Source organism: Nannobrachium achirus (genome assembly GCF_963921795.1).
Source record: "Nannobrachium achirus genome assembly, chromosome: 17".
In the NCBI taxonomy this organism is placed as follows: Eukaryota; Metazoa; Chordata; class Actinopteri; order Myctophiformes; family Myctophidae; genus Nannobrachium; species Nannobrachium achirus.
Window position 1 is genome coordinate 38,575,188 of NC_137824.1, and position 15,217 is coordinate 38,590,404.

Consider the following 15,217-nt stretch of genomic DNA (forward strand, 5'->3'; position numbering starts at 1 on the left):
GAGCTTGTACACTTGGTCAGCAATTTTGAAAGTTTTAGAAACTTTGTATTTTCACCAATATAATGACATGCCTAAAGAAGGCCACCTCCTCTTTTCGAGCTACAATAAATACATTGTTGATCTACAAGCTCACAATGTGCCTCAACGTGTTGTGCTCTTGAATGCAGTGCTTTTCTTGGCAGATGTTCGCCCCCAGAAGAGGGACGCTAGGATCGGGTATTTTCAGCAAAGATATTTAATGTAGAGCGAAAACAGAAAAGACCCTGGTATGAGACTCCAGTCAACCATATAGGCCAGGGTTTAATTATTATATATACAGTGTGTGTGTGTGTGTGTGTGTGTGTGTGTGTGTGTGTGTGTGTGTGTGTGTGTGTGTGTGTGTGTGTGTGTGTGTGTGTGTACAGTATGTATCTACAGTATATACAGTATATATATATATATATATATATATATGATGGATGGATAGAGAGAGAGAGAGAGAGGGTGGTTAAAGAGGTGTGATGCACTTGTTGTTTGAAGCTGAACTTTACCTGGATGACCTTTTGTGACTGGATGTCAACTATGAGCAGACGGCTCAAGGTCGGCTGAGATGCGTAAATAAACTTGTCTTTGATGTTCACCGCTGATGACCAAACACACTTCTGTACCGCCTCCCCCGCAGAGCTGGGACACACCTCCTCCTGGGAAACACACACACGCACACGCACACGCACACACACACACACACACACACACACACACACACACACACACACACACACACACACACAGCAAACAAACAAACAGGAGAATGAATTGAGTCATAATCATTTATATCATAACGGTGAAGTATGTCTCATTAAAAAGCAATTATCTCTCCTGCTCCATTCTTCTCAGATATCTTGGGTCTTTTCAGCTCAAGTTTTGTAAAATCAAAACAAAAGGGTTTTTGTTGAAAACACTTTCACGGATAAACTTCAACCTGACTTGACAACAGCTCACGGTGTAAATCTTGGCAGACCAGCACAATGTTCTCTGCCAGGTTGCCTGCGAAATCTCCATAATGGCTCCCATTTGTTCATGCATAATCCTCGTGCAACGCCTGCTGACAATCCTTAGCTCTTTTTAGCCTCCAGTCCTGGCAGCTCCCAGCATCCAGGGCAGACATCGCCCTCCCTCCCACTTCCATCCCTCTCGTGTCTGCCCTCCCCTGCCCTTAAAGCCGACCGGATCAGCCCCGGACACCCGGCCCCCGCTCTGTGGGACCGGAGGATTTAGGGGAGCTGTCGGTCTAGTCCAGGATGAATTGAGATGAACTGAGAGTTGCAGCAGGTTGGATGATCTCTGCTCTCCCAGAGTCACGTTCCTCCACGCAGGAAGCCAACTCCCCCCAGACCATCCACCAGCAGCACACATGGGCAGGGGTGTCGCACCAAATTCTGGGCCCTGGGTACAAGGATTCACTGCGGGCCCCCAATGAATGGGAATGCATTATTATGCATTAGTTTGTGCTTTAACTATTGAAAAATAGCAGATATACAAGCTCACTGCAAGATTGTAGATGTGCTATTTTTGAAAAAAAAAAAAACATGAAAATTTGTGCAATTAAAAACTCACCCACCGCTATTTTTAAGACCCTTCTAATGGTCCACACCGCCAGGATTTTGCCTACCTTTAACGTGGGCGCGCGCGCGAATCCATTGCGCGATGGTTCACCGATTGCATTCACAATACGATCCAGGCACGGTAAGCAACAAAGCACTACAGCCTTCCATCGCTCAAAGCGAAACCTACTGAGCGCCACGCTGCCGCTGGTGTTGCACAACATTAAACCGGATGACATTTCAGCAGACAGGATACAGGCGTCGTTGTCCCGCCCCCCCATTTCCGTTCTGGAACATCCAGATCCGTTTTTTGTGAATAGCGAGCTTCCATAGAGCGCTATGGACGGCGAATCGGCGATCATACTTTTTTGTTTTATAGTTATTAAAGCTAATTGATAACTCGTCATATTCGTCATAAGCAGAGTGGACCCATAAATATAGCTCGTCAAACTCGACATAAGCAGTGGGTGAGTTAAGTCTTTGAATATTTTGACCCGATTCCATAAATGTATGTTTCTATGTCAGTGGTGCTCAAACTTTTTCTTGTGAAGGACCCCCCAAAATGATATGTATTTGGCCACGGACCCCCATCTCAAAATATTCAGTTCCAGGGACCCCCAGAAGCAAAATTTGAGTTACAAATGTTCGCTTAAAAAATACATAATATATTCAAAGATTTGCACACATACGAATGCTATTTACGAAAAATAGCAAAAATAGGTGCCGCGCTGTGAGCTTGTATACATATCTGCTATTTTTCAATAGCTAAAAAAATTAAGGCCCCTCCACCTTGGGCCCCCCCCCCCCCCCCCGTGACGCCCCTGCACCCCAGCACACAGGGGGGCCGCTACGCTCTCGCTAAATCCAACTTCCCAACATCCAGAGGAGAGCATGGAGGAGGAGGTGGTTATAACTCTCCTCTCACTTAGTCTTTGGGGAATGTGATTTCTGTGTGTTTCTGCGTGTATGTGGAAATGTGTGCATGTGTGTGCAGGCGCACAGAATGTTTAAAGAATTTTGGTAATGGAGGCGTTTTCGACAGTATGGTCTTCCTCAGGGTGTGACCCAGTGGAAGCGTATACTGTCGAAACATTGCTTTTAATAATTAATAATTAATTAACTTATTTTGTAGCAGCTCCAATTCCACTTTCATATGAAAATAATCAAAACAGCAAACATGTTCAATGATACAACCTATTCCTACAGCATTTGGTCACAAATGTAAACAAAATGCAAAGTGAAAAAAGAAGAGGTCATTAGGTTCAGGTTCAGGTTCAGGTTTATTAGTCAAATGCATATCCATACAGGTATAGACATACAATGAAATGCTTGTGCCAAGAGCACTCTTCGCCTTATTACACACAAAAAAAACAAGACAACAACAGGTCACCCAGGACAACCCAAAAACAACAAAACAACCATACAGTGTAACAGTGTACAGTTTAAAAACTGCGTATATTGCACTTGACTACCTACGTCTCGCTTCCATCTCTTCGTTAAGCATCCTGATTGCTTGAGCATAAAAACTATTACTGAAACGGGTGGTGTGAGATTTGATGCTCTGGTAACGTTTTTTGGATGGGAGGAGATAGAACAGGGAATGGGCGGGGTGACAGCTGTCCTTTAAGATGTTCTCTGTCTTTTTCTTACAGCGTGTGTTATAGATTGTGTGTAGCTGTGGTAATTCTGTGCCAATGATTTTGGCAGCTCTCTTCACAATTCTCTGTAACTGTGTACTGTCTTGAACAGTCACGTTACCAAACCACACTGTGATGCATCCTGTCAAAACACTTTCTATGGTACAGCGATAGAAATTAACAAGAGCCTTGGTGCTCAGGCCAAATCTCCTGAGGCGCCTCAGAAAGTACAATCGCTGCTGCGCTTTCATAAGGATACCTTCGCTGTTTTGAGACCATGTGAGTGAGTTTGTTATGTGAACACCCAGGAATTTGAAACTGTCCACTATGTCTACAGGTGAACCATTTATGGTTAAGGGACTGTGATTGACTTTAGACTTCCTAAAGTCAACGATGATCTCTTTTGTTTTACTAACATTTAGAGAGAGATTGTTATTCTGGCACCATAGGGTTAGCTCTTCAATTTCCCTCCTATAGGCCCTCTCATCATCGTTGGATATTAGTCCTATAACCGTGGTGTCATCTGCAAATTTGAGAATAGAATTATTGCCACACCTGGCAACACAATCATAGGTGAACAGACTATACAACAAGGGACTGAGGCAGCAGCCCTGGGGCGCTCCAGTCCTGGTCAATATCTTAGATGAATGCTTGTTCCCTATTCGTACAGATTGTGGCCTGCCTGTCAAAAAGTCAAACAGCCAGTTGCAGATACTACTGCCAAGACCAAGACCCCTGAGTTTCAACACAAGCTTAGATGGTACAATCGTGTTAAAGGCAGAGCTATAATCTATGAAGAGTAGTCTGACATAAGAGTTCCTGTTCTCCAGATGTTTCAAGGCAATGTGTAGTGCGAGAGAAATAGCATTAGCATTAGCATTAACAGGAAATTGTTCAGTTTATGTACGCTACACTGTATGATAGGAGCTGTGAATAAACAGTTATGTTTTGATACTAGTTGTCAGCTGTGACAGGAGGAAAACAACTCTTTAACACATCTGAATAACGACAAAGAGCTGCTAGTATGTTGATAAACGGTAGGGTCGGAAAGTGCTGAGGCAGGATGACCGAGATGTCAGAGATGTCCAATCTATCCCTGTGATGCCCCTCCTTGAGAAAAGGTCCTCCAACCACCTGAGAAATGTCACAGAGCTGCTATGTTGATAAATGGTAGGGTTGGAAAGTGCTGAGTCGGGGTGGACACAATGACGCAGACGTCACAGATGTTCAATCTACTGTATCCCTGTGATTCCCTCCTTGTAGAAAAAAGGTCCTCCAACCAGACAGCGGCATCGTCTCTTTCTTTTCCACCGAGGCAAAAAACAGCAAAATATTAATCATAAACCTGAGAGGACGCTGCTTTTAAAATTGTCCTTGGATGGAAGTTTGGAAGCTTCAGCAGAAAACAGTGGCTCTGCGGTCAGGGGGTTCTATTTTGTGCTATTGAGAAATAGCAGATATACAAGCTCACAGCGCGGCACAGAGTGCCGTGCTGCTAGCTTAAACCTTTTCATGTGAAGGACCCCCAACATGATATGTATTTGGCCACAGACCCCCATCTCAAAACATTTAGTTCCAGGGACCCCCCAGAAGCAAAATTTTAGTTACAAATGTTCGCTTAAAAAAACATTTATTCAAAGATTAGCACACATTTTCTAAATAGCAGATCTACAAGCTCCCAGCCCGGCACTCTGTAAGCCCTAGTAACTCAGTCCCACTTTTCCCCCCCTTGTGACGACCCTGGTTCTGCGGTAGCATCTGTCCCTTAGTTTTCTCTGATATTGTGTGCATCTCAGTCACACTCAAACTCCATAATGTAGTTAAGAATAATGAATTGACTGGGTCATTACCATAAACGAATCAATCACAGCTCATCTGACTGCAGTGGAGGGAACGCGAGCTCCGCGCATCCCAGCATCAGTGCTCTGGCTATGTAATTGATGTCCTAATACAACCACCTCTCTGAGGAACAGCAATGGGGTTGTTGTGTATTCACAGCGTTTGCTTCATGTGGCACAGTCATCCAATCAGTGCAGCCTCCTAGATGAAAGCTTCCATTTAAGAACATTTGTGTGTCAATCTAACAAGTATCTGCTACCAGGAGGTCGGCTCCCCTGAAAGAAACACAAGTTCCTGTTAAGAAATGTAGGGAGCCCTAAAATATCACAATTTTCTGTGCCAGTTTTTTCTCCTGCATGAATTTACTGTCTCCTGTATGTCTATAGGTTCTTGAAATAAATAATAGTCTAGTAAAGCTCTGTGTCTATTGCTGCTGTGGCCATCCATGCATGTGCAATGAACACACGTTATACACCAAATCTTGTCTTTCAGGTGGATGTTTTGAGGGTGTGGGCACGTTCATGGTTGTCATGGGAATCCGCCGTCCCTCCAGCGGAATCTCTAACGTTTTTGCATTTGTCATACGAAAGAACAAGTGTACACAATTGTGTGTGTCACGTACGTAACTACCTAGACAAGCTATATACCATGTTATGCTATTCCATCATAGCATCAAAACTGAAGCTACAATCAACGCAAACAAACATTCAGAAAGCTGCAGCGACTAACCGCAGTGACTAAACTCATAGGGCAGGGTTCCCCAATTAGTTTTCCCCAAGAGCCGAATTATGCCAGCCGATCTACAAGCACACAACGCCTCGCAGTGCGAGGCGTTGTGTGCTTGTAGATCTGCTGTTTTCACTACTTTTGTGCAACGGCCTTGTATGATTTGCGAAAGAACGTACACATTTGGAGATACGAGATTTCCAGCCGACAACGACGATATACTAGTGTTGTTGCTGCTCTTATACCACCATTATTACTGGGGTTGGTGGGGGCCAGACAGTAGCCCCCCGCGGGCCGCAAATGGCCCACGGGCCGCCTATTGGGGAACCCTGCCATAGGGCATATCAGTGGGGGCCATTTTGTGGTTCCACTCAAAAAATATAAATTATTCTAAGCCTAGAATCAAGCCATCCAAGCTCCTGGTGAATCGTGACAATAAAACATTTGATTCAGTGAAAAACACAATTTGAAAACCGCAAAACAAAGTGTATTTATTAGATATAGTATATCATATAATTAAATATTCAATTCAATCAATCAATCAAAGGTCAGGCTTCATACTGTGGCCACATTTAGTTTTCCAGCTCCTATATGATAATAGCAGTGTTATACAGTACATTGCAGGCAGAAAATATTTAGGCAATAATAATAATAACTAACTCTATTCCACTAAGTTCAAACTTGTATTACTCAATGTCAGTTGCACATAGAGTTGATTTTTGCGGTTAGAATTTACAATTTACAACAACCCCCCCCCCCCCCCCCCCCCGAATGCCGAGCTGTAGGCCTAATGTGAACACTACTAGGAAACCTGCTTTGAATACATGTCTCTCACTTGAAGGCTTCAGTGATGAACAGCAATCTGGTGAGGAACAGAAATCTGGTGAGGAACCCACTTCTAAAGAATCCTCAAGGATGCATAAAGACCTCTCCGACAGAACATGATCTGTCCGGAAACCAAATGCTGTTAGAGTTGGTCTCCTACAGTATGTGTTCCCTCAGGGACTGCTCTTTTAAGCTAGCAGTGCTAAAGATATGCGTGTCAGATGTTGGTCATGATTCATTCTCTGTGATGTGACCGATTTGTATTCATTCCATTCCATTATTTACCCGGGGGAAATTGCTGAGCGCCAATCTGGGAACCCTTTGTCAAATGAAAAACAGCGCCCTCTCTGTAGTACTTCATCTGTTCTTCAGATGCTCATTTTCAGCAATGCCCTGCACACAGACCTAAACATTCAAACCTGGAAGCTGACCAGTACTAGCCTGGGGCCAGCCTAGATACTAATGCATCTAGCTAACTAACTGCAGTATCATTCCCTCCTTGTTTTAACATGGCTGGGATGTCTAGCTCAGCTAGGCTAGACCAGTACAACCTACAGTCTTCTACAGTTGGCCAGTCAGTGCCTTGCTAAAGGGCACGTCAGCGGTGTTGGGTTTGAGCCACCACTGCCCCAATAATCAGTGCTGTAAAGTAACTAAGTACATTTTTAGGTATTTGTACTTTGCGTCAACTTTGAAAATAGCCGATCTACAAGCTGAGAGAGTGAATGTGTCTCACCTGTAGACCCAACAGCTTCTCACTGGGCTTAATGTGTCTCTGGATCTCACAGGCCACAGGCTGGATAACTTTGATGCCGTCCTCGTAGAAAACATAGAACATGTTGCCGATTCCAAGACCTGGAGAGCAGAAGGACAGTTTATTTGTAGGGCATAGCACATGTTCAAAAACAAGGCAAGTGCTTTGCACAAGACCTTAAGAGCATGAATACAAAATGTTAAAATCACATGCACCAACACACTTACAAAAGGTAATTTGAATACAATTAAAAATAGTTATCAAAGAGCTAAGAGAACAGAAAATAAGCAAAAGTAAAACAGATGCCTGTATAATACGAGTTTAAATTGAGAGTGCGCAAGAAATGAATCAATATTAACCTCAATAAAAGGCAGCGGCAAACAACAAAGTCAGCTTTGATTAAAAAGAACAGAGCTGCAGATGAAAAGAAAGCATGGTTCTAATATTGACAGAGGCTTTGAGGCAACAGGTGAGAACAACTGCAGTTCAAATGTTCATGCAGCGAATGACACGGCTGCTTCCTTCATAAAACCAAATAATATGACCAATATTGGAACATAACATGCAGTTCCATGATCAGAGTTCAGAAAATGCAATTAACATTGTTTAATCGATTTCATAGTGTAGCAGGGCCAGTTCACACTTACCTTCCTCTCGCCACAGAATGTTTGCCACTGTGGAGGGGGGGAAAAAAAGAACATGTTTGAAGATGAAGATAAATGCAGGACTCAATGGTGTCCCTTAATAGAAACCACACCACCAAAACACTTACACCTTGTAAGACAAGGAGGAAAGCAAAAGATGTGACTGTTTTATGGAGGCTGGCTCTCTGACACCCAGCGCAACAAACAATCAATGACCAACCAATCAATAAAGCCTCTGCTTGGAAATCATTTTATATCAGAACTCTGGAGAGTAGAAGTCTGAACAAGGCAACAACAGTGTGTGGTGTTTTTTTTTTCTTTGTCCACAGAATGATGAACTACAGTAAGACCAGAAGTAGAACAATCAAACTCTTGAGGCCAGTTCATATCTATTAGTGACGTGATGAATGTTGCTCTGTGAACTACCTTGTTTCAGAAGATTGACATCACACATCACATCACATCAGTCATGTCAGTAGCGTTGTGTTGACCAATCATAAACAGCACAAACTACACACAAAAATGGTGTACATTTTCCAGAGAGTTGTTGCCATGAAATAGTTAATGTGCAACATGTATGTCTCTGTTTTACCAGGAATAACCCGTTTCCTTTCATTACATTGTGAAACTTACTGGCCTTTAAACAACATGTAGTTAACATTTTAGCCCTCTTTGAGCCCTTTTGCGCTGTCCTGTAAGTTGTGTACAGTAATAGAAACAAATACCTCATGCATAATCTACTGAATTTGTATTGTACACAGGGACCAATTGAAATGCATGTCTTTGTCCTTATATTAGTACTGCACACAATTCTTTCTTGAATATTACAGGTAATTCAGAGTAAGTGATTTTCTTTGGTTAAATAAAGTGTTAATTACTAACCTGACTGCGCCAGATGGTGGCAGCAGTGCGTATGCCTGCATAACGCTCTGCCTTACATCTGGGATTGTTCGGGTAGACCCGATGTAAGGGGCGGGCCATTTTTTCAAATTCTTTAGCAGGTGAATGGATGGGGCTGTCTCTATCACAGTCTGGGGGTGCCAACTCCAACCACTCATATTGGCCTGTCTGCATGACTTTACACACAGAATCCGCCTCCTGGGTTTCCACGTGGTCTGCAATCAGACTCTATTGGCTCAGAGCCACTCAGAGCCCGCCCGTAGCTGCCACTGATTCGTCCGGCCCGGGACTTTACGAGTGTTATCAACTCTCCCCGAGCAATCTCAGATGGCAAAGGCAGAGCGTTATGCAGGCATACGCACTGCTGCCACCATCTGGCGCAGTCAGGTTAGTTAATTACTAGGTTAACTAGTAATTACATTTAAAGAGCCGTAGAGAGACTCCTGTAACTGAACAAACACTAAAGAAATGATTACAATCAAAATGTATGCTTTAACCTTTTAAAAAAATGTTTTAACCAAATAACATCACTTACCCTACCTTTAAATAAAACCAAACTAATATATCATTACAAAAATGGAACCTCTTCAGTGTCTCGCAGACTCTGATAGCTGATAAGAAAACCAATTATTCAAATCACCTTCAGAAAGGCTGCTGCTCTAATTCAGTGAGCTTGAACTTTAAACCAGCTACATGACTATACAGAAAATGTGTCGTTTTGAGTTGTTATGGATTAGCAGTGAATAAGAACCTTCACATCCTTCCTTATGAGTATCAGAAGGGTCTCCGGTTCGGATTGCTATCATTGTCATTAAGAGGGATTCATTCTTGCCCTCTTCAGCCGAATAACTGATTTTGGCAACTTCTCCTAATATTCACTTGCAGGTGACTAATGAATTGACTAATGACACATAATTTAAAATGAAAACCATGTAATAACACCGAGTGCTTCAATGGGTGAGCTAAAATGTGACTCTGTGCTGCTCTCCGATCAGCCACTAAACACAGTAGGAAAGAGACTCCGGCAGGAAGATGAGGCTGATTGTCTGTAACACAAAAAGAGCATACGAAAACCCAGAGCCTAGGACAGAAATTGAATTGACTCTGCATGCAAACAACAGACGTCAAATGTTAGCTATTCAAGCTGTCCTCATCCCCATAGACCCCCTTAGCTGTGACCTTCATTCCTATTGTTCACGTCTGCTTCTGTTCTGCCTCCAGCTTTTCTATTTTCAGCCTGCAAACCAATCTCTAGTCCAATTCACATCCGATTCTAATCTCCCCTCTACCGAGAAGCCCATTCCCTCAACCTCCTCTGGAGTGGATGCAGATGGAAAGAAAGAGAAGAGAAGACAAAACGCTAGACATTTCTCTTAGTCAGCCTTAATGTTTCAGGAGAAGTCATGTCCTTTCCAGGGCACTCGTGCTTTCAATGTACAATGTAGGCATTTAGCAGACACTCAGTGGTTCTCAACCTGTGGGTCGGGACCCCAGGGCACTTAATGTGCCATGTTGTTTTGTCACTCAACAATAAACAAACCAACATAAAGTTTACGTGTATAGAAGGTATCTAAACATTTCTAAAGTGACAATTTAAGGACTTTTTAATACCTCTAAAATGACAAATTTAACATTGGCCAAATCGAATATTAGGGGCAGCAATTGTGAAAATAGAGAGGCTTTGTGAGCATGTAGATCGTATTTTCACAATAGAACCGTGTTATAAAAAATGTAATGCCTCAACTCTCGTCAGGGTAGGGGGTTAAAATATGATTATTTTGGGGGTCACAACCTGAAAAGGTTGAGAACCACTGATCTAGAGCAACTTAGAATTACGAGATCAGACTAAATGGCGTGAACCCTAGGCATCAAACAACAGGGTAAATGGTCCAATATAGCAGTGCAAATATATAAACCTAAACAACATGCAGCATGTTGCTATCTTTCAGCTCATAAACACCGGTGGTCGAGCTGGAGGGCAACGGAAAAAGAGCACTTTGTTTGAGAAGTGGCCAAACAAGCAGGATAATGAAGGAAGGCGAGTGGTGAGGTGAGATGTTTTGGGAGCCCAGTCCTTTCCAATAGACCACAGTATTGATGCTATTCATCAACCGGCCTGAAAGAGCGAGGCTGTTCGGCACATTGCAGAGAGCCATACATCAACTTCGTCATCCATATAACAAAACAAGCTGCGTGTCACTTTCTGTGGTGAGTCCACTTCCTCTCTGGACACTGTAACTGTGTTTACAGGAGACTCGCAAACATCAGGAGCGTCCAGATCTGCAGACTGGGCCAGAGACTCTGCAGTGGGTTGCCTTCAGCAAACTCAATTTGTTTAACTGTTGGGACAAAGCAGCCTGTGGTCCTGAACATATAAGCACGGTGGAAGATTAAAGGAGTGCATCATGTAGGTAGACTCAGAATGAACTGTAATTGGGGAGACAGCAGAGGTAAATGTGACTGAGGACCGCTGCCTGTGTGGACAACCTGCTCTACAGTGGTCTGTGGATTGAACACAGTCACCTGGCAGCACTGCTAGTGTGCAGTTTGTATTGGGCTTTAATTATAACTGCTGTGGTTCATCACTGCTTGAGGCTATTACATTGTGTAACAGTGAAAGCACCCTATTTAATCCTTTCTTTCTTTGTCTTTCTTCGTCTTTCATTCTCTCTTTCTTTTCTTCTTCTTTTAATGGAACATTATGTGGTACCACAACACTGTGCACGCTGTGCACATCAACACACACTAACACCAGTAAGACGCCCTAAGGGCAAGAAGTGAGCTCGCCCTAAAGGGCGAGGTCGCACCATAGTTACCCACTGAAGATTGTTACTCCATATATGGAGCTATACCCAACACTAGGTCTCTAATAAACTCCATATTTGGACCTAGGACGAGGCGAGGAAAACTGACAAAGAAGAGTGACAAATTAATGAAGGATTTTGAGTGACGGATAGGATCTGGTGGCTTTCATACTAAGTAGCGACCTACCTAAGTCATGGTTGTTTCAGTTCAATTCGTAAAGCGATCTTTTCTCCAAGGAAAATTTTCAGCAACTCTCATGAAAATATTTATAACAAGCTAGAACCAAGCCATCCAGGATGTCAGTGAATCATGAACATGAAACCTTTGTTTCTGTGAAAAGAAAAAAAAGAAAAACGCTAAACAAAGGGTATTTATTAAATGTAGTATATCAAATAATTAAATATTAAAATATGTTCTTAGGGTCAAAGGTTTTATGGTCATGATTCACTGGGATCCTGGATGGCTTGGTTCTAGGCTTAACATAATTGTTATACATATTTTTGTAAAAGTCTATGGGGAAAATGAATGGGAGATTTTTAGTGGCACCAGTAAACCACTTCCGATGCAATGCTCTATAGTCAATGGACTAAATTAAACATGCCAGACCACTACTATGGTCCAATACTAACCTCTGGTCCATTGACTTTCTTTATCTGTGCGAGCAAGTCAGGCCTGTCTAATGTCTCTTAGTACAAACCCACATAATGAGAGATTATAGCATTAATACTACAGCCCTCTTCATCTGGTTCATACCAAATCCTCAGGAGATGGTGGATATCATACTGCATCTATCCTCTACATCTCATTCTTTAATACTGTATTCATCCTCATCTTTCATCTCATTCATTAATACTGTAGCCATGCTCTTCATCTCATTAATTAATACCGGTTCTAAACAAATGGTACAGTGGCTGACTATTTTATTTTTTTGTATTATTATGACTACAATGTGTTGCGATGCGACATGTTGGGAGCTTGTAGATCTGCTATTTTCAAAAGATTTTTTTATACATTTAAAAATAACGAGTGCCTTTACTCCTAATGGGCACATTCTGAACGGCCACATACTCCTAATGTCCACACCCCAATTGGGCACTGCACTGATCACATGAAATCCCCAGAATGGTTTCTCTTAAGTTTTCTCTTATCGCCCCAAGAAGATTAGAGTCTGGAATGGACTTTGAGGTAGCAGACACTCTTGCAGGAGTAGACACACAGCTAGACATAGCAGAAACAGTCTCTGCAGACACAATACTCCTGTGGTGTGAAGCAGATATTTATGCCAGTTTAGCAGCAGCCTGTCAGAGATGGATGGTGCACAGGCTGCTGCCGACACCCTCTCTTAAAAGACCTCAGCATTATTGTCTGCTCAGGTTTCTCTCAAAAAACAACAACAAAATGCTCGGGTGAATTTGAGAGAAAAACAATTCACTTTAGTGCTGACCTTCAAGCTGCTGGGTGGCATATTCATCTGAAGGAGCTCAGTCACTGCTGCTCACTTCATCTATTGCTTAATAATGTATTCAGTCCTCTGTCAACAGCCGCAGAGAGCTATTCAGCTTCTTGCAGTGCGTTGAATGTAAGAAAATCGAAAGCCCATTTGCTCCCGAAGCATAAATGGGATACTTACAGTATGAGCACAGTATAATTATGTTTAAAGGACAACTTTAAAGAATATAAAAGATGAGAGTTAAAATGTTTTCATTTACTCCTTTCTATCGTTTTAGAGATTTTCATTATTTCGATTTCAGTGGTTGAGGGCATGCGTACAAGTGGCTAAATATGTATTTTTACACAGAATAAGCCCATTCCCAAGATGCACTGCAATCTTTCATGGACAGATGTGACTTTTGGGGTTACTGTAAATAGCAATAAAGAGATTGCAGGCTTATTGTGTCTAAAAAGACATATTTAGCCACATGCCCCCATGCGTATGCATGCCCCCATGTTTTAGTACGCCAAACGTGCTAAAACGATAGAATGAAGTAAATGAAAACATTTTAACACTCACTTTTTCTTTTCTCTAATTACAATCTAAAATATGAATCCTTGTTGTAAAGAAACAAAGTTGTCCTCTCCTTCGCTGAACAGATTCAGTCATACTAATCCACAATGGGTTCCACAGTAGACATAACAGTAGAAGGTTGTCTGCTGTGCCAGATCTACAGTATAAGAGATGATAAAAAGACACACACACTAATGAGCGTGTCTAGGTAGGTTGGGTGCTGGATCAAGAAATAATATAAACGACTTGAATAGAAAGATCCACACACCAAATAGCTCCCTTTCAAACAAATTGTATTTTCTGCTGAGAGAGACTCTCCGTAAGTCTGAGAAAGAGCCGTGTGTTCCACACATCACAGCAGGAAATAATCTGTTTCTGTTCAACTCTACAATGACGGATTTGGGCCACAAGCGCTCAGTGGGCATCCCCATTATGTTTGTTTTGTCCATTGTTGTATATTTAGAAGATATTATGACAGAGATTGCGATTTCTGCTTAAGCAATAATTGTGATTTGTTGGTGGCAATTAATGTATGCGGATTGCAGACTATGCCAAATATTGTGCACCAATTAGCTTACAACTCCAGTCCCAACTTCAGTACTACAACCAGGGATAATCAGAGGCACTAATTACTTTATGTAACTTCGTCCATATGACTTACGCCCCAATATACAGCAATAATACAATTATAGCTACTATCTCTTTGCCGAATAGTACACCTGTGTTTGTAGCATGTGTTTGTGTGCATGATTTTTACAGTATATATAATATCGTCACTGTCGGGCAGAAACCAAGTTTCAAATGTATATGTTTTTCCTAAAGTAAAGCCCTGCTTCACCATACAAAGACTGTGGCAAAAAACTAGTGAAAATAGCAGATCCACAAGCACACAACACCTTGCAACGCGAGGCGTTGTGTGCTTGTAGATCAGCTATTTTCACTAGTTTAAATCATTTTTAAAATACGATATATAGAAGGTTTCCACTTTCCACCCGACAACGATGATACGCTTTGCCTGTGTGTAGCTAGGTGTGTATCCGTATCCGACTATCCGTGCACAAGTGTGTGTGTGTGTGTGTGTGTGTGTGTGTGTGTGTGTGTGTGTGTGTGTGTGTGTGTGTGTGTGTGTGTGTGTGTGTGTGTGTGTGTGTGTTTCTGTATGTTTATTTGTGTTTCCTGATCCTGACATCTGCAGTGCCACAATAACAATCTCCCTGCTGACTGACAGTGATTGCCTGGGGAGAGAGTTCCTGCAGGCAGCCTCCCAGTCGATACATGTGAATGGCTTTCAGATGAAAGTTAGCACCGCGCTCCTGCTGCTCGCCAGCCTCACCGAGTGTCGGCGGGAGGGTAGGCTGGCGCTGTGTGTGTGTGTGTGTGTGTGTGTGTGTGTGTGTGTGTGTGTGTGTGTGTGTGTGTGTGTGTGTGTGTGTGTGTATGTGTGTGTGTGTGTGTGTGTGTGTGTGTGTGTGTGTGTGTGTGTGCGTGCGTGCGTGCGT

General features: G+C 42.5%; 1 protein-coding gene across 1 annotated transcript in view; it reads right to left on the bottom strand.

Moving 5' to 3' along the window:
* The window catches only part of fstl5 (follistatin-like 5), a gene marked incomplete at both ends in the record, with an annotated part of 162,280 nt that overhangs the window by 11,755 nt on the left and 135,308 nt on the right, over window positions 1-15,217 (bottom strand). Inside the window, 3 exons of the mRNA XM_080746724.1 lie at window positions 531-680; window positions 7,347-7,465; window positions 8,012-8,038. Coding sequence (XP_080602850.1) covers window positions 531-680; window positions 7,347-7,465; window positions 8,012-8,038 — 296 coding nt within the window. The remainder of the gene's footprint in view (window positions 1-530; window positions 681-7,346; window positions 7,466-8,011; window positions 8,039-15,217) is intronic.